Source organism: Seriola aureovittata, chromosome 6 (assembly GCF_021018895.1).
Source record: "Seriola aureovittata isolate HTS-2021-v1 ecotype China chromosome 6, ASM2101889v1, whole genome shotgun sequence".
Taxonomy (NCBI): Eukaryota; Metazoa; Chordata; class Actinopteri; order Carangiformes; family Carangidae; genus Seriola; species Seriola aureovittata.
The window spans coordinates 3,023,061-3,042,558 of record NC_079369.1 but is presented as its reverse complement, the minus strand read 5'-3'; the positions used below and the strand labels follow the sequence as shown (position 1 = coordinate 3,042,558).

General features: G+C 41.0%; 1 protein-coding gene across 4 annotated transcripts in view; it reads right to left on the bottom strand.

The window, feature by feature from the left end:
- tmem131 (transmembrane protein 131) overlaps positions 1–19,498 on the bottom strand; it is a 27,439-nt gene extending 7,941 nt beyond the window's left edge. For 2 of the 4 annotated variants that reach the window (XM_056378629.1, XM_056378630.1), the window contains exons 1-28: positions 19,211–19,498; positions 16,713–16,774; positions 16,491–16,531; positions 13,736–13,846; positions 12,319–12,439; positions 9,141–9,257; positions 8,916–9,038; positions 8,719–8,799; positions 8,478–8,628; positions 8,328–8,384; positions 8,161–8,222; positions 7,962–8,070; positions 7,246–7,354; positions 6,986–7,139; positions 6,679–6,849; positions 5,821–5,931; positions 5,369–5,503; positions 4,374–4,478; positions 4,210–4,296; positions 3,912–4,064; positions 3,749–3,824; positions 2,647–2,761; positions 2,386–2,524; positions 2,153–2,262; positions 1,990–2,062; positions 1,695–1,846; positions 1,455–1,597; positions 444–630 (exon numbers count right to left, since the gene is read on the bottom strand). In XM_056378629.1, coding sequence (XP_056234604.1) covers positions 444–630; positions 1,455–1,597; positions 1,695–1,846; positions 1,990–2,062; positions 2,153–2,262; positions 2,386–2,524; positions 2,647–2,761; positions 3,749–3,824; positions 3,912–4,064; positions 4,210–4,296; positions 4,374–4,478; positions 5,369–5,503; positions 5,821–5,931; positions 6,679–6,849; positions 6,986–7,139; positions 7,246–7,354; positions 7,962–8,070; positions 8,161–8,222; positions 8,328–8,384; positions 8,478–8,628; positions 8,719–8,799; positions 8,916–9,038; positions 9,141–9,257; positions 12,319–12,439; positions 13,736–13,846; positions 16,491–16,531; positions 16,713–16,774; positions 19,211–19,382 — 3,227 coding nt within the window. In that variant the 5' untranslated portion in view covers positions 19,383–19,498. The remainder of the gene's footprint in view (positions 1–443; positions 631–1,454; positions 1,598–1,694; positions 1,847–1,989; positions 2,063–2,152; positions 2,263–2,385; positions 2,525–2,646; positions 2,762–3,748; positions 3,825–3,911; positions 4,065–4,209; positions 4,297–4,373; positions 4,479–5,368; positions 5,504–5,820; positions 5,932–6,678; positions 6,850–6,985; positions 7,140–7,245; positions 7,355–7,961; positions 8,071–8,160; positions 8,223–8,327; positions 8,385–8,477; positions 8,629–8,718; positions 8,800–8,915; positions 9,039–9,140; positions 9,258–12,318; positions 12,440–13,735; positions 13,847–16,490; positions 16,532–16,712; positions 16,775–19,210) is intronic. The other 2 variants (XM_056378631.1, XM_056378632.1) reach the window with 2 other exon arrangements.

Sequence of the window (19,498 nt, the reverse complement as noted above, 5' to 3'; positions counted from 1 at the left end):
GGAAGCCAGCAGACGACAGTTTTAACACTGATGTCAGGATAGGTGGTGAGGGGAAATCAACTTGGTTTCACCAAAGCCAGGACACTGTTCCTGATCATGAAACAGGAACTCAGACAAACAGGGGGTACACGCCGACGTGTTTTCAGCTATAAATTCTGAACTGAAAACATTCAAGTATTTTATTTTTTTCTTTTTAATTTGTAAATGGATAACAAGTGATGATGAAAAATGAGACCTGAGGCTGCAGAGAGACAGAGAGCCAATTCATCCTCTTACTGAAGGCTTACTCAGCCGGAGAAGCTGAGGACAAGTATTAATAGAGCTTGTGGCTGGTGAGGAGAGGAGAGAGCACACACACACACACACACACACGCACACGCACACGCACACGCACACGCACACGCACACGCTCAAAGAAAACATGTAGCAGTTTGTTCACTTACAGTATGATGAGGTCTTTTGAAGCGTTTGGCTTAAGTGCAAATTCTTGACAATTGAGAACTTTGAATCCGTATCCTTCACAGGCTTGTCCGTTGATTTCTGCTGATCTGATGGTGATCGGGAGCAGGCCTGTGTTCTCCACTCTGAAGGTTCTCTTCAGAGTGAAGTTTGGCTCTTTGACTTTTGTCTCTGAAATAAACGAAGGGATAATAATTAATGATATAGCGGGTTTTAAAAAAAAAGACACAGGTCAACCAACAGTTTCCACATCTAAAAGTAAATGAGTCTGTACCAGACTACACACACACACACACACACACGATACGTAGTGGTGTGTATGTTTTTGTGCAGGACTTTGTGGATTTAGCATGCTTTTAATTTGAAGAGGATAACATTTGTGGCACAGTATTTCCCACTTTTCTTTCGTTCTTTTGGATGAAATATATTTATGTAATGATAACTTAAACGCCAGACAGAGAGCATTTATGCAGGAGAGACTTTGTGAATGCATCTGTGCTTTAAGTGTGGTCCTTGTCCAAAATACAACACAGACACAAACTCACTCCGCGTGCATGAGATAATATTGTTGGAGAGTCACTCAGAATAACAAAAATGTGTGTGAATGCATAAAAGCAGGTATTGGATTTAATTTCCTTATAGTTTAACTGCACTTTAGAACATGGAGACATCTCAAAGGAAACAGTATTTGTTCATAAAAATGGTTTCATATTCCCCCAATATGTGATAACCACAGGACTGACTGGAGTGGGGATGAAAGCTACGACTCGAAAATCAAAATGTAAAAAGAAATGTAGAATAAATCTGGATTCTTATTATACATCATATTATTAAATAGGCTGATGTTAATGATGAGCAGTAAACGATCTGAGAATGCACTGATATTCCTGAACTCATGCTGCATCTGCTTAGACTTTGTGGTGCTGATGGATTTTGTCCCAAGTGAAACAGAGTCCATGTTGACATTGACCTGGGCCTCAGCAACACAAACTCACTCTCTGTGCAGTCTTTCAGAAGGGCCTCAGTCATCTTAAACCTCAGTGAGCTGCCTTGTCCCGGAGGCTTCCCCGCAACTTTCAGGCTCTCCGTCGCCCCTCGTCCGTGGAGCACGATCGTGTCGATCACAGTCAGATTGTTCCTGAACAGATTCCCAGTGAAGGACACGACGTTAGAAGAGAAACACACATTTAATTAAAAGGGACTGTTTGTTTAGTGACATTAAAAACGGACATTACCGGACTATGAGGAGGGAGGAGACACTGTGGTTGCTGATGGGAGTGAACCTCACGCTGAACGACTTCACTTCACCGGGCAGCAGGACGAGGTTGTACACAAAGGGTCTGGTTGAGCCCTCTGCGAAACCGGTACTGGTCTTCATTAGGGATGTCTGCCAAACAAACAGAGCGCCTGTTAGAGTCAAACAGCTTCCACATGCTGCCTCAGGACCAGAGGAATGTGGTTATGCCAAGCAGCTGATTCTCTAAATTCTTGACTAACGCTGAAGTCAATCGTCACTCCCGTAGCACTCACTTGATTTCTGTGAACCTGGAACTCAAAGGTGTTTGTGTCGATGTTGATGTTGGACAAATTTCCCAATGGAAACCTGGGAAGTGAAGTTTTAGAGGATTACCGTCAAGAGTAAAACGAGGGGATAAAGAACAAGCATGAAGGGGTTTTTGTGGAGACTTTTCACCTGTCAGCCAGTTTTCCAGAGAACACTGAGGGGTTGGGCAACAGAGCCAAAGGGAGAACTTGGACGTAGACGGGGACGTCGGCAGGATTCTGCAGAATCACTTCCTCATCCTGCAGAGAAACAGAAAGATTTCCCACCTCAATTTCAAAAACACAACATGAACAACACCTTAAAAACAGACCGGCGTGTGTTATTGGACATGTAGGAACAAGAGGTGGATTGTTTCTACTCACAGAGGAGCTGTTTGTGTTGGTCAGAGGGAACGTAATTCGTTGTGACGAGTTGACCAGTGAGGGCCAGGTCAAGTGCGCTGTTATTTTAGCTTGCACGTTTTTCTGCAGGTCTGTGTTGACTTCAAAGATGGCTTCAATCCTTGGGGCAAGAAAAGAAACATCTTGTGAAACTCTTTAAATGGTTCACCGAAGACGACCAAGTCATTTAACAGTGAAATTTGAAAACAAAGCCCAAGATCACTGAATCCCTGATGTCTTTACTTGTGTCCTGCACGTTCTTTCAGCTCTTTCCATCGTCTGAGAAGTTTCTGATGTAGATCCACATCAGCATCCCAGATATCCTCCTGTAACGCCAGCCCATGAGGCTTGGACTCAGCTGTGGAAGAAAGAACATATTAACCATTTAAATTTGGATCCCATTCAGATGGGATTAGCATTACAGAGGGAGGTGGGGAACAAAATATTCACTGTGCTCCTCGGTAATTTAACTCCAAGTTCTGGCCGGCGTTTTAAACATCACAGAACAGGCCCGGACAGTCCACAGGACGGAGCCACAAAGAAAGCCAGGGGTAGGAATGGAGGGGGAAGATGTGAGGTAATACTGCATCAGGTGAATTTGAGTCAAAATCGTAATACTGCTCGGTATCATAACTCAGATGTGAGGCGCATATTAATATCATTCAGTGTGACTTGTACTTGCTGAGGGGATCAGTATCTCTGATGTTCATTGCAAATAAAAGTCCATAAATGCTCAGAGAGAAAAGACATTCCTTACAACTGCCGAACCTGCCCGAGAATAATCATGTTTTTAACTTGTCTTCAGCATCAAAGCAGCAAGGATCTGTTAATAGCTAATTCAGCAAACTTTTATTTGCTGAAATGTAAACAAATAAAAGCTAAAAAAAAAAAAAAAAACAGGGCTTTAACAGAATACCAGGGCCATTAGCTAACATCGCAACAGCAGATCTGATCCCCTTTTATGGGATCTTGCTCTCCTCATGGCTTTAACTTTTTATTTGTAAGTGTTCACATCTATCAGATTATCAATTTTTGGTTTCCTTCAATTTCACACTGCACTGATTTAAAAAAAAAAAAAAAAAAAATCTCAGAGATCGACTCTAAGATACATGGACGTTGCTCCGGGATACTGATGTTACAACAGTAATGGTTGTAATTATTACGGGGCTGTGGGTGAAAGATTACCTACATACGTGACACTGACCAAGGCAGCTGGTGTTAAACCACCCCACCTCCCCTGGAGGAATAAATCCAGTCTGAATGGGACTTTAATTTTGCATGAGATTTGAATGTTACACGCACTCAAAAAAAAAACCCAAAATAAAACAAAAAAACAAAAACTTACATTTAAGCACAAATGGCAGCCCGACATAACAGTGATCACCACACTGCAAGCTGGCGTCAAAATAAATATTTGCCACCTGAAAAAGATGGAGAAATGAAATAAGTTTGTGTCTATAAGGAGAAATGTGTCTCGCTGATTCAAACTCCTCGAGGCGATTCTCTACCTTAGATTTACGTCTGGGCTCCAGCTCGTCCTTGTTGTTGCGGAGCCGTTTGTAATAAAAACGTATATCTTCTGTCAGGGAGCGGATCTGCTGCAGTCTCACTTTCTGTGTGAAAGAGCTCTGTATGCTGAAGCTTTGATGAACAACTTTCCCCTGAAGGAAAACAAAAAAAAGAACATATACATATACCTCAACACTTACAACACCTTTGGGCGAATAACAGGAAGGTACATTCACACTTTATTTTTGCAGGACAGGTGTGAAATCTTATTCGCAAACGCATCTTAATGTTACTTACTGGAAATGAAGGTGGTAAAACGATGTGTTTGGGAGAGCTGTTTAATGTGCCCACTGCGATCAGAGCTTTCACTGGGATGGTTAATATCTGAGGGAAAAACAATTCATGTCAGTATCACACATTAAACGCTGGTTGCGTTTTACTTCAAAAGAACGGCGTCCTACCTCATAATCTGTGGTTATGTGTACGGCTCCATCGTACGCGCCCTCCAGGGCCTTGGCCACCAGTGTCACCCTGAATGCTGCGTAATAGCCGGATGCTAATATCACCTTTGCAGAGGGAAAAATATGAACATCAGTTTAGAGTCTTTTTTAATATATAAAGTAAAGACTCTCAAAATCAGGAAGCTGCTGGCTGTAAAGTACTTTCATCATTAATTTCGTGACAACCTGATTGGTTTTGAGATACTGTGGTTTCATATCTGAAATAATGAAACTGAAGGGAAGTGGGTGAAAATAACAGGTATCCCTAACATACTCTAAGTATGTAATATCAAAATTACATTTCTCTCACAGGTTTTCATGGATTAACACGGTTCTATCTGGTAACAACAAGAAGCAAGAATTTTCTTTTAAAACTTAAACCGTTCAGTCTTTGTTTTAATACAAAACTGATGTAAGGTTTTGAATTTACATACTAAAATGAAAAATATTTCATGACAGATTTGACCTGATAACAAAATTCAGGAAGTTTTACTAAGCAAATGCAATTCATATCCATGTCCTGGTCTGTTCTGTGATCCATGTGTCTTTCTTCTGATCCCACAATCATTTCTCCTGTTTTGCCTGGTCATGCTGAGTCACTGACATCACTGTGTGTTTGTCTGCTGCAGCACTCAGGTCAGAAACAGAGCCAGAGCAAGTAGCATTAGCATCACTGCGCTCAGCAGCTAGAAGACCTACTTTAACAAACATTAGCATGAGCTGTGTTAGTAATCTTAGTCAGCTAGCTGTCTAGCATGACAGCTAATGGTGAAAATAAAAAGTCTCCGCTTGGTCGGCATTGTAACAGTGCTGTTCACATCATCGCTGATAAAATCCTCATTATAAAGTATAAAATCATTTTTAGGTTCAAAGCAAAGGAACCATTTCTGTCTGTTTTATTTTTGGGTTTAATGAAAAACAGGGGGGGGGGGCAGATCTTCCTGTTCTTCTCTTACTGTTTTGTGATGGGAGGCTGAAGTGTTCTGCAGCTCTCTCAGGCGACTCAGGGCCACTGTTGTGTTTCCTTTCTCCGTCTTCAGCAGCTCCATGGAAAGACTGTCTCCTGTGACCAGCCAGGACTTGATCTCCAACTTAAGGACAAAGAAATATTGCATAACACTCATTGTACTGAAATTTCTTTTGTCCTTTTGGACAATGTGTGACTGAACTCTAAACTGCTGAAACACTATCAGCTACCATTGTGGGACTTCATATATTAGCGCAAAATATGTTGCAACATGATAAAGTTTTACCCAAAATGTTTGAAAGCACACGTCGGCATATTCTAAAGATTGCGTAAGCATGCCTTACTCAATGGACTGAAGAGCATATTGGCCAATGAACACGAAAGACAATAACTAAACAGGCGGAGGAAGTTCTTCTCTTTATAATATCTATTCATTCTTACCTCTATAGGATTACTGTTGACCACCACAAACGTGATGCTGCTGGTGTCTGTTGCACTGCGGACACCAAAGTCCAGGAGGTTCTCCGTCAGACTGGGAGGCAGGACCAGGGGCTGTTCACACCAGGCCACAAAGAACAAACACCACGTTATACAGACACGTCCTCGCCAAGATTCATGACACACGGGCAAAACACAGAAACTACGTATTTGGCCAAACTTGACTTTGAGACCTGAATCTTGTGTAATACTACATAGAAAATAATTTTGCCATAAAATGTAAATTTCTGTAGAAACAGCTTTTTAAAATTTGTCATAACAACAAAACAGAGAGAAAAACCTGAGCTACGCTGCAGTAAATAATAATAGTAGTAATCTGTTTCTGTAGTTACTGCATTCTGGCTTTGCATTGCTGCCCAGGCTGCAGTAACTTTATACTGTGGCCTCTGGAAGTTGTGGTGCGAGAAACCACCAGCTACACAGCTAAAGCAAGACTGCTACATCAAATAAAAAGTTAGCCGGTGAGACAGTCAGTTTTACCTGAAGCCAAAACGAATTTTACTTATTTATTTTCCCTACCTGTAAATAATATTTAGACAGAACAAGATCGTAATTCAGTTTGTTATTCCACATGATTAAATGAGGAATCTGTTTTATTGCCCCTTGAATTTCATGAAGATTAGAGCCGTATCTACATTTTTGTTTTGGTATTATGGAAGTTCCAAGCCAACAAGTTTTTTGAAGGTAAAATTGAACATCCTAAAACACATAAAATAAAGTGAATGCAACCCTTTCTATCTGCGACGGAGTTTGTCACTTAGCCTGAAAACTGAAAAATGATATTTTTGCTCAGTTGCGTACCTCCAAGAAGCCCGTGTAGGCCCGGACAGGCAGGTGGAACTTTGATGCGTTTGTGACCAGCAGGATGTTGCTGTCTATGTGAATGGATGGTCGGACTGGCCGGAAGAGGAGGGAGAAGATGTAACGGGACTCGTGTGGGGGGATGAGGATAGGTGCACTAAAGTTCTGCACCTAAAATAGAAAGAGAAAAAGTGATGTCATTTTCCTCTGCACGCATATATATCTCCATGCATGTGTATATACAGTATATATATTTGTATATATATACACACACACATATACACACAGAATGACTGGTGGCACTCACATTAAACATGGTTTTGGCCTCTTCGGGCAGGGACACGTTGTGTATCCGGATTGCAAAATTAAAGGCATTTGTGAGGAAGACGGGTCTGTCCACTGGGTCTACAGGACTGTCCCTGATGTGGAACAGTGTAGCTGTGTGGTCAAAGCCCAGGTAGCTGCAAGAAGAAATTACATACCAGTGAAACAGCTGCAGTTTTTTTCCCCCTCCTATATAATACATAAAGCCGCCCACTCTCCATGTGCATCCACAAAATAACTCACCCTTCTAAAACCTCTGCCTGGTATGGGATTTCAAGCTTGGAGTAGCTCTTTTCTTTTGCTTTAACAGTTATTTTACCAGAGAACTGATATGGTCTTCTCGCTTTTGAAGCTGCAATGAAAAAACAAGATAAAGAGTGCAGATATGTGAGCTGCAAAAAGATACACGGCCCTGCAAGAGGAAATTGTGCAACACTTAAACCAAAACGTGTAGGAAACTGCTAAAGTAAGGACGTGATGTAAAAGTTAAAGCTGAAGACCACTGTCGAGACCAGAAACAATAACCACTGGATATGTGTTATCAGGCGCGCACACAGTGTGCACACAAGCTTCTGATTATTTTCATTTTCACAAGAGCATAAGAATAAACCTAAAACTGAGTTAAAACAAATTCCTTTTAAACAGGAAGTTGATACAAAAAACACTGTAAAACACATAACTGCATCTTGACTCGTGTTCAGAGGTTCCTGGTTAAGAGCCTATGTTCAGTGGAAAACGTGCATGTAACTGCACTTCCCGAAGATATTTTTTATTCATGTGTGTTTGCATCATATTCCACAGTTAGAAGTGGGTGGTAATGGATCAAGCGTACGGTGGCACAGGTGGGAATGTGCAACCATATGCCATAAACATTAATTAGAATATGAATGGTTCCAAAACGTACTTTAGTTTATATAAGAAAAATAAATAGATTTCAAAAGAACAAATGAACGACTTACCATCAAAAGTAATACTTGCAACTTTGGTATATCTGCTCTCTCCTGCTTTTAGCGTGACTGCTTTGAAATCTACTGTGACGGCTTCATTTGATGGGGTGGTGCGTACACTCTGTAAATTATAAATAAAAGAGCAGGTTACATAAGATGCAGGATAACAGTTTAAGTATATGGATTTAAAACGGCTACTCAGGATACCCACTGTAATTGGAACATCTTTTGTTCCTGAATTTAAAAGGTGTAGGTTCAGCAGTTTTGGACGATCTGCAACACGAAGCAGTTGGGAAACAGAAGAGAAAGATAATGAGCAAAGGAGGCCAGAGAAACATTAAGTGATTAAGTTGTAGCTTCGTTTGTAGAACTTCGTACCTTGTGAACGCAGCGTACCAAAGTCAAGCATCTCTGTGGAGGAGTAAATACCGGGGGCTGCGCAGAATAATCAAAAAGAAAATATAAAAAGATGAAAGTTGAAATGTCACTGGGAGTTACAGACAATGTCCTGTGGGTAACAAAACACACCTGATGTGACCTCCACCTCTACAGGCAGGATGATGAACTGGTCTTCGTTGGGGGCATTGGTTTTGATTCTGATGAAAGCCGTGTGGTTGTCTACATCTCTCGATGAGAAGCTGGCTCTCATCACCCCCTTCGTCTCAAACGGAGGAATCTCCTGGAGGGAGAAGATACAGGGCGAGTGACTGGGACTCAACTCAAACCAAAATCAGACTCGACACTAACAGGAGAAGAAACTGAAACTAACCCATAATTTTCCAGTGCCTCCCTGTTGACCTGTGGGAAGCTCTAGATGTAGATCCCCACCACTGGAGTACATCTCAACAACCTAGGAGTAAGAGAGGGAACACACCTTATTACACATCAAATACATTTACCAGCGTACAAAAATAAATCAAAGACGTGTAAATTTAACCGTCAGAGAGTCTCATGTCCCTGGGTTACCTGCAGCGGTTCACTGTACGGGTTGTGGATGTTTATTAGAGGTGAGAAGCTGCTGTTTACTGGGACTCGAGCCCCGATGAAGGGCCGCAGTCTGTAGGGGTTTGGGATGCCGACCCCAAAAACCTTCAGGACAGAAATGGAAAGAAAAAGAAAGGTTAGTGACACTTCTGATTAAACATAACTTTAACTTTGGGAAAAAAAGAAATTGTTTATTCTCGTCTGTACCTGGTATGTAAACACTCCATGGTGCGAGGTGTTAATAAATAAAGTGTTTTCTACATTCCCAACTACTCGTGCGAGAAAAACCACATCAAATGACGTGTTCCCTCCTGGTGGAATTATCTGATGAAAGAGCAGAAAAAAAGAAAAATAAAAGACAGAAAACACTTTAATAAACAGAGCAGATTATGGCCTCAGAGTTATTCACACATGTACTGACCCCGAAACAGCTTGGCTAATAACCACAAAGATCTTAACACTCGCATCTGCAAAAACCTTAACTTCCACTTCTACGAAAACATTACAGCTACACTTCAACTTTAGCATTTCGGTGGCGACTGTTCGGTGGTTTTTTGCTGCAGATACGCCTGAAAACTTTCCAGCCAATTTACAGCAACATGAATAATTCACAGAAACAGCTAAATAAAAAGCTTGTTGATTTATATGGACTAAGACAACCTAAGGCGTCTCGTCCTCACGTCATGTCCAGACGTTGGACACGAATGTAACAGGACAGGACAGGACAGATCTTCCTGTTCTTCTCTGCTGCTGCAGAACATTCAGAGACTCTCAGATGGAAGCAGTTAAAAGCCGCTGGAATATGGAAAACATTTGTGCACATTTACTTTAGTGTGAGAAATTCACCACTAAACAGATAAAGGCTTGGTGGAACTGATAAAGCAAAAAAAAAAAAAAGATAAAAGGTATAATAGCAAACATTCACTCACTAAGTTGCTTAATGGGAAAGATAGAGACGATATATAATCTTGTGTTTGCATCTGATGATCTAATGTGATTTAATCCAAACAACCTGCACCAACAAGGTAGGGGCAGACTGAGTGTAGCCTGAGAGGTGAAACCCAGGGCAAAAAAAGATAAAGAAAAAGCCCTCGCCCCCACTTGCCCCTGCTCCTTCAGATTATTGCTGGGATTGCAGGGTAATAACTGAAGGCAAATCAGATAAACAACATTTTTATCAACTCCTCTCAGGTCTCATCTGGACTGCTGTGGCCGGCCGGTGAGATGACAATTTATTAAAGAGATGTTTGTAAGAAAATCAACCTGAAACTATAAAAGTCAAGGAGACAAATATAGGATTTTGAATAGGGACGGGGAGATCCCCCTCCCACCCCCGCCCATCCCTGGTGGAAATTACAGCCTTGCTATATACACTGGTAATTCTGAAAGCAAGACACTTGAAGTTATCATACTGAAGTGCACCATAATAAAAGCCACACAGGAAATGGAGGAGCCACATAAAACTGGCAGTTGGGCTCCAAAGTCCCAGTTTAACTGAAAGTCAAGTACATTCACTTGTTGTAAATACAAATATACTATGCAGCGTATATTTTGAAGTATTTGTACATAGTATTTAGCTGGGACACATAATAAATCACTGGGTAAGTACTCATACAAAACATGTGCCACAGGAACATGTGACCACAGCAAAGATGTCTGGATAGATAATGAATATGAGGCTAGAAGAATCCGAGTATATAATCACATAAAACCAGCCTAAAATAAAACAGCAAAAGAGACATTAGGTACATGTAGTCTTGAAATAACATGTACTGGATTTATTAAAGAAAAATACCAAAAGATTAAATGTCCCAAGTGGATGAAGCTTTTATTCTTTTTATGAAAGTTAATTGGCTCTGGATACCAAAACATGAAACTCTCTGAACTACAAACAACCTGTAACCCTGTTGCTGCGAAAACTTTCATGGAGAAAACTGGTGGAAACGACAGGCACATAAAACTATTAATCCAAAACCTCCCATCGCACATTATGTCATCACTAAAAAATCTCTAAGAAGGATCTCCCTGGAGACGCTAATTTGTCTCCCCTAATGTACAAAGCCTTTATACAAACACACCCCATGACAGAAGACTCGAGGCCTTTGGTTGTTATCTTCAAAACCGCACTGAGTTCCCTCCCACTGAACGTCTTTGTGAACTAGACTCCCCTGTCCTGCAGTTGAATTTATTTTTGCACTTACCACATTACCACCACATTAATGCACCAGACATTTTATGTTCATGAACTCTTTATGGACTTTTCTGAACTCAGTTTTAGTTACAGTCTAAAAGGTTCTTTTGTCTGTTTCAAGAAGAACCATTTCTTTAGAGTGCCAAAACTCATTTTAGATTTTCCTTTGGGTACGATTCGTCCTCTCTTAATATGCAGCTCAGTCTAAGTTATGAGAGCCTCGAATAAAGATCACAACACATTTATTTTCACAACTGCTCACTACATGTTGCCAAAAATTCATAGGTCCTAGTTTTACCCAAAAGAAAACTATCTGGAAAAAACAACCTTCTCAGAGAGTCCTGTATAACCACACACACACACACGCTAAAACAACAACAACAAACATCCTCCTCTAGACAACCTAACCTACAGTACATAATCAATGTCTTAGGGCAGTGTATTGGCCAATAAATCCTTCAACCACTTGTTAAGTACTTGTTTGGCTCCACTTAAACAAATACATACAGCGTGGCCGCAGTGACAGAACGGGTCTTTCCTGTAAAGGGAGTCTCTGCATGCATGTACAAAAAAACATGAGTTATGTCTGTGTCAGAAAATATATATTTGAAATGCTTCACATTACCAGTAAAACACAAGGTCTGTGTTCTATAGACCTTCATTCTATGACTGCAGTCATTTGTTGCAAGGTACAGAATGTGTTTATCTTCCTAGTAGAGTTATTTCAGACCTATGCTCTTGGGAAACTGCATCCTGTGCTTAAATGGCAACTTTAGTGCTTTGCTTTATTAAATTCCACTGGCAGTATGTGTTATTTTTAAACTGTATATACCAGATCACTTGATATTATTGCTGTTTTTCACTGTTTTATTTACTGTGTGATTCTGTGTATTCGACCTTCTCTTCATTCACTGCAACTCATCTATGTCCCTAAGCAGTTGGAGACTTCAGGGCCCGGAGCCGTCACATGTTCCAGTGGCACATGTGATTTGCATCAGTGTTTACGATGATTATACCAAGTCACCACGCTGACTAATTAATGTTTAAAAATACCTAATGAAGCATGAAGTAACAATCAGCACAGCCATGGGACTAAAGACCAGGGGACAATCTGCATTTCCAAAGTTCTTAAGAGACAAAGATCTGATGTGTTGGGACAATGAACAAGGTGATTTTAAAGTGATAAGTACTTACCCTATTCTGGAAAAAGGATGCGTGAAAATGTGCTGTTGTTGCTGATATCGATATCAAACTAATTTCTTCTGAGCTAGGATTATGTAAATAAACTTTCTCCATTTTTGGCATTCCAACAGGCCTGTAGAGAAAGAGGAGAAAAACATTTGTAGGGTGAAGTAAATAACAAATATATTTAAAGATTTAAGAAGCTACTTGTAAAAATAATCATGTTGGATATAAGATATGAACAGGAACAATAACATGAAGACTGAGATTAAAACACAGGATGAATGACTCATATTACAGACTAAAAGAAAAAAGGAACAAGACAGTAAGGAACAAAAGAAAGAAAGAAAGGTGGGGCCATAAATGTTCCTATACAGAGTTTAAAATGACAAACATAATCTCCCTGGGTTACCATCTTCAAACTGTTGATATGATTTACAGGACTATACCAGTGGTTTTGCATGTTATAACCCATTAACTACATACACTGTAATTCTACATCTAGGGCATATAATATATCTGTGATTTCCTGCAGCCTGTGGTTTCTTTCATTTCAATGTGGTATGAAAATCAACTTGTACAGACTTGAAACTCTGGGAGCTTTTATGATTCTCCCTGCTACAAACGCACAATCATGCATGATGAGGTAACTCTGGCTAAAAAAAATAAAAGCCAATCAATTTTCACATTACATCACATTAAGTCAAACCTGAAAATCAGCTCGTTTGGTCTTTTAAACAGTTTGATTGAGGCTGCTCATTCAAGTCCTGCCATCGTTTCAAGTGTGTTAGAGACAGAAGTAAGAATTTCTCAAGGTTTCATTTTCCTCAAAAACATTCACAGCCGATAAGTGATTGTTTATTGTTGTAGTGAGACGGGGGAGGACGGGCTCCTTACTGGGGTCCGAGCTTCTCCAGAGCACTACTGAATCATTTGCACTCTGCACCCTGCTAATGTACTGTTGGCTACACTTGAAAATGGGTCATACTATATGGGTCTGCACCTACTGTCAGGCTGGAATGTGATAGTATATGTCGGGGCTGGGTGAAGCTAGGCGCTGGTGCTGGACTTTAAAAAATATGTGCTTTTGTTAAGTGCATTCCATAGATAACTGATCAATCCATTTATTCGGGGCAAGCTGAGGAGAATTATACTTTAGCACATGTTGGCTCAGCAGCAGTTTCTAAACATGTGCACCAGGCATGGACAATGTTGCTTAATAAATATATTTTGCTTTTGATAATATGTAAGAAAAATAATACTTCCAGCAAATGAGTTTTAAGGATAATCCGTCTCTTCATCTCAATTTAGAAAAATAACTTGAACATTACAAATAGCAGGTGTCCCACACAGTGAGAAATGTGATAAAAGCATTGGATCACACAGCAACAAGACAGTCAGATCATGTAAGAATACATAAGACACTCACTGTTCGTGAAAATCCAACATTGGAGGTTCAAATCGTATAGGTCGGCAGTTCCCACGGTGCGGGGATGTGCTGTGAGAGAGAGGAACACGTGACAGCAGCAGCAGCAGCAAGCTAGGAAAAATAGTATCCATGTTTGTGTGTATTTCACAAAACAACAAAACAAATGAGGAGCTAAACACACAAACGCCACAGTCTGTGTCCAGGCCTTTTTAACAATGCATCACGCCAGCCATGGGACCACTCCCATCTGCACTGCACTATTTCCATTTGTAAAATCTCCATGAGAATCCATACATAGAAACAACAACAAAAAAAAAAAAATATATATATATATATATATATATAAGGGGGAAGAAGAAAACAAAAAGACGTTTCTCTTCGAACCACCTTCAGAGAGCGTGATTCCCGCACACGAAGGCGACAACTTTTGAGCATCATTTGCACTCGCCTCGTTGTAGAACACAGGCATAACTAACCAAACCTGTTCAGCCACAGGTGTAGCCTAACAATAGACAAGGCCGTCCCCGAAGAGCAGCACCTCTTCGTTGGTGGGACAGAACTGTGTAATGGGAGTCGTGAATAGAGAGAAGTTCATCAGTGATGCAGCCGTGGTGCATTAAGGGGCCTCAAGTCTCTTAAGGGTTGAAATGCAAACACCTAAACGTCACGTGCTCTTTTTTTACTGAGAAAATACAGAACCAGTTGTAACAAAAGATGTTACATGCGAGACAAAAGTGTTTTGTTCTCCTATTTTTTTTGGCACCACAGTTGGTGCAATGGTACCTAACAGCATTCCCTTATACTTCACTCTAATGTAATTACTTTAACATCACCCCAGAGTCAGACAATTTACCAGAGATCAATTTCACCCATTTACTACCGAGCCTACGTGTACAGGAGCAGACAATGGCTGAGCTCGCTAGAGACGGGATGGATTTCCATCCCCTGAGGCGCACGGCAATCCACACAGAATCCCCAACCATGCAGTGTTCCTCTGGGATAATCTGTCATCTACAGCCTGTCCTCACTTCACTCATTAATATAACAACTACTGACAAAATTCTTGTGGGATTAAGGATTCAGATGGATCCTGGCTGTGAATTCTCTGCGGCCTTTCGCTCACTGCTTCAGAGCCAATGTGTTGAATGTCAGTGTGTAATTGGAGGAGCTGGGGAGATCATGGGGGGGGGGGCTGCGCCTCTTAGATCTGGGTATGTCCAGTGTCAGGCTAACCTTAAGTACATAAAAAAAAAAGTGACTGTTAATAGCAGTGACCAGCATGTTGAAAGCTTCCTTCACAAACGAGGAGCAGGCAGAGTAATACAAAGGAGATAATTATTACCAACAGAGATTCCCTAAAACTACCCACACACTGTGGAGAAAGGGGAAGTTCAGCGTTCAGTCTGAAAACAACGCAGTCAAACGTCAAAATACCTTCCCCCTAACATGAGGGAGTGGCCATACTATGCTGGAGCAAGATAACCCTTTTATGGATTAGAACGTACTGTACAAATAGTAAAGGCTCTCTGTATGTCTCACCCAGACAAAACATGAATGTGAATAGTAAGTACAGGGGATTGATGTTATGTGGACGGTTAGGTACAAAAACATGATGCTGAAAAGTAACTTTTATATGTTTCCGGCGTTTGAAACGGTGTGTACTTGCTCTACCCATTTGACACAGTGCAAATTCCAGCCAGTCACACACTGAAGACTGCAATTTGAGCAGTATCAAAGCATTTTAGAGGATTCACTGTACAGTTCTTAGACAGTCACTGTAGTTCTTACAGTGCTGGGATTTAAGAGTCTGATGTTTGTCTGAGATTGACACAAGAAAGCAAACTATAACTTCCCCAAAGAACTCTCCTGTCTGTGTCATGTTTGTGTCTGCGCTTGGAGCATTTGAGCAATCCTGACTCTGAGGCAACCTGTCCTAACCGTGGACAGTTGTTTAGTATCAGAGGTGAGGCAGTACTCCAAAAAACACACAACCATCTGCCCGCCTGCTCCCCTCAGCCTCATCGGTGTGAGCACAAACTCTCAGACTCGCTTCGTTACGCCGTCCCTGCTTGACTAAACTCTTCCAAGTAGCTGCGGCAGGGCAGAGGCCGGTCTGGCCGAACAACAGGTGCCACAGACTGAGCAGTTTCCCTGACGACTGATGTCACCAACAGCACATGTTTCAGAGAGCTGGGGGGGGGCAACGCTTACAGGAGAAACCTCAGGGGGAAAAAAATGTTCTCCTTTTTTCTCTGAAGGACTTCATGCTCATTACCAAATGTGTTGGCTTCAAGTGGCTGTCTTGCCTCAAGGCTCTGGCAGATTGTGATGCTCAAGCTTTTTATTTTGGGGAGTTAACTGACGCTATGTAGCCGGCCAGATGTAATAAAATTCCTGCACAGGTTTGTTGGCCTTGACAAAATAACCCTTTGTATTTGCTTGTTCTCGTGTTCATGGTAACTGATAATGCATTGGCCAGTTTGTTGGAGAGAAATTTCAGCTGCATCTTTGTTGTTTGCTACTTTTCTTTGGTAATGCTGGTTGTGTTAAATCTGGGAGAATAATGATGCGTGCTCGCTACTGCTGAGCTCAGTTACACTTACACTTTCCTCTGTATATTTACAGCACTTTACAATTGGATGCAATCCAGGCACAGTATAGATGTAGACGTACTACAACCTCACCATTTAAACACATAAATATCTAAATATCTAACAAGTGGAGGATATTTCTAGGGTGAAAAATTAAAACGTACCTTTGTTGATGATATAAACTAAAATCAATGTCAGATTCCGCCTGAAAAAAAACAGAGACATACCGTAAGTATTCATTTAAGGGTGAATGAAAGTTTACAAACTCAAACTGCAGTTTGTAAACTAAGTAATTCACCTTGTTTTGTGTAGTGTAGTTAATGTTAGTCACCTGAAAAGTAATACAAATGTTAACGGAAACAAATGAGGAAAAAGCAGTAAATTACCTGTAAGAGGCTTCCTTCGCCAAAATGAAGAACTTCTAGAATTGTATCTGACTGAATGAATGCTGTAAAAAAAAAAGTAAGAGGAAGACCATGTGAGTGTTATCAAAAAAAGGAGAACAATCATTTCTTATTTTAGTTAACAGAACAAGTTCATGAAGCCCAACAGGGTAAAGAAGTAAATGAATACAATGACATTTTAAAGTGTTGATGTTTTGCATGGCAAAGAGCCTGGAGAACGCAGAGACTGATTTTGGATGATGGTATGCCACAAGTCAGGTTGGATAGTAGCAGCCAATATTACTCTATTTCAGTGTGGTGAAATCATACGAAAAACTACAGCCAGAAATAATTAAAAATAGCTCTCTGTTGGTAACTCCTCCTCCCAAATCTCCAAAGCAAAAGTCATCTGTTAGCAGTCGTATCTTCTTGAATCACAGAGCAATATACTGGTAAAGATAACTCCTTACTTGAACTTTAATCTCTTGTACTTTCAAAGCACACTAGAGAGAAGAGAAAGCTTCCCTTGGTGTGGAAGTTCAGTGTCTAACCCCCGTCGTACTAAGTAAAAAACACTACATCTACCACTGTGAACACACAACATACACATCTATTTCTGGAAGTTACAAGGTGTCAGGCCACCCGGCATTTTGGTGTAAGAGACATGATTCAAATTGTCTCCTAGATAAAAAAAAAATAAAGGAACCTAAGTCAGCATGCCCTGATGTTCTTGAGTTGTGTGTTAAAAAGGCAGAGAAGCCTTTGTAATCACATTATTATAAACATGATTCACACTGGACATCTCTTCTATTCACTGGCATATGACTCACTCAAAGTATGAATCTACAAGCTTAGAGAGCCTAAAACTCAACTCACTACTCAGCATTTATTATGCTTTCACTGTACTGAGAAGCTTTTCACCTGACACCGGCTACATCCCACAGCTTGTGCTGCAAGATCAACGTTTCCAGATCATATTCACAGCACACTTCTTTGTTTCAGTTTAAAATACCCGAGCAGATCCAGGTGATCTAATCACTTGGTGCAACAATTCAAAGTTTTAGTTCCTTCTTGGGTTTCACTTCTGTCATGACACAAGTACGTCTCACACAGCAAACTTTAGCCCTATTCTGCTGTGTATGAGCATCAGTCTTTCCAAGTTCAAGTCACCTCTTTTGTATACAATTATATGGAGGGACAAAACTTTTCCTACTGTACCACAGTGAAAAATACAAGACAAAATAAGACTAGACAGTGAAAATTAAACTGGACTAGAGCGCTGAATGAAAAGTGAAACGTACTAAATTAAAAAATGCCCTTAACAAATATAGTTTTTGGTCCTCAGTCTGTCTTTAACATGCTTTATCTCTGGGCCTACTGGTCACAACTGTTGGCCAAGTGCAACTGTGGGATTTTTGGCAAATGCCAAAGTGAAAGACAGCAAGAACGTTAATCATTTCTCTCCATTAAACCATGTGTCACTTCTCCTGGCTTAGGCCTGTGTAAATCTGTACAGATAGTTCAAATAGTGAAGCCTGTGGTGTGAGTATCAGTGATTTACTTCTAGATTTAACTCAGTATTTGCCAAATAACTCATACGATGCCCCTTTATCACTGGAGTGTATTTCTTAGGACTGTGCTGCAAATGTAAGGGACCAATGCAAACGATTTATAGGCACCAGACACGTTTCAAGAGTTGGCACAGCAGATCTTGTACATGAACTGCAGCTGTCCACTATCGGCTTGTGGACTTATCACTGTGCCCTGACATGATCAGTAGATCTGACAGCTGGACACTTCAGTCCGCTGGATAAACAACATGCGGCTGTCATTTGGCCCGCGGGCTGATCAGTGCCAAGCTGGAGCCCACCGAGGTTCAAATCAAAACGTCTCAGCCACGTTTACAAATAACTGTCATCTGGCCGACTCAGGCATTTCCTACATTGAGCCCAGTATGAGGAAGTAATGATAGGTGGCCTGCCTGCTACAGGGTTGTCAATAATGTCGCCAGTCTGACATCTCTTCATTCCAATGCATTAAGATCACACAGTAGCTGATGCAAGCTAGCATCAGTACTAGCTTTAATGCTAACGAGATACTCTTTCCGTTTTGTGCCTTGTACTGTTTTTCTATGTTTGCTAGAGAGGCTGTTTGCCCAACTTAGCCATATAAGGAAGGGATGACAACATGACAACAAGCTACAAACGAAGCTAACGTTTTCTGTAACGTTAAAGGCCACATACAGCTAACTAACGGTAGCACTTTCATTGTGAACTATGCTTAGCAATTCAAATGTAAACCCACTCCGGTCCTTAATGAGTTTTCCTTTATGGCAAAGAAAAATAACTACAATTTGGGTTGGAGAGGTATTAATGTTTAGCGATGTAGAGGGCTAGCTGTGGTAAAGTTGGCCCGCAGAGGTAACCTCAACCGACACTTGGTAGAAATGCCTACGGAAGTTAGCGCAGGCTAATGCGGACATCGCCAGCTAAGTTACAAACCTTGTTTATTTGCCCGCGTCGTGTGAATAAAAGCAATAAATAACATCCTCAGAAATCCGATACATGGTGTTCTTGTTCTTGTGTGTGTGTGGCGACAACTCTTGGCTCTTTCTTGACTCGCCATGCTGCAAATCTTCCCGTTACGATAACAACCGAGCGGGTTCGCGGACATGCCCGTGTAAACCTCCGCTGACTCTGTCAATCATAGCCGTTAAAAAAAAAAACTGGAACTCCACCGAGCAGCGGCAGCTAAACTACCGAGCAGGAGGCTGGCCGGCCCGCTTCTTC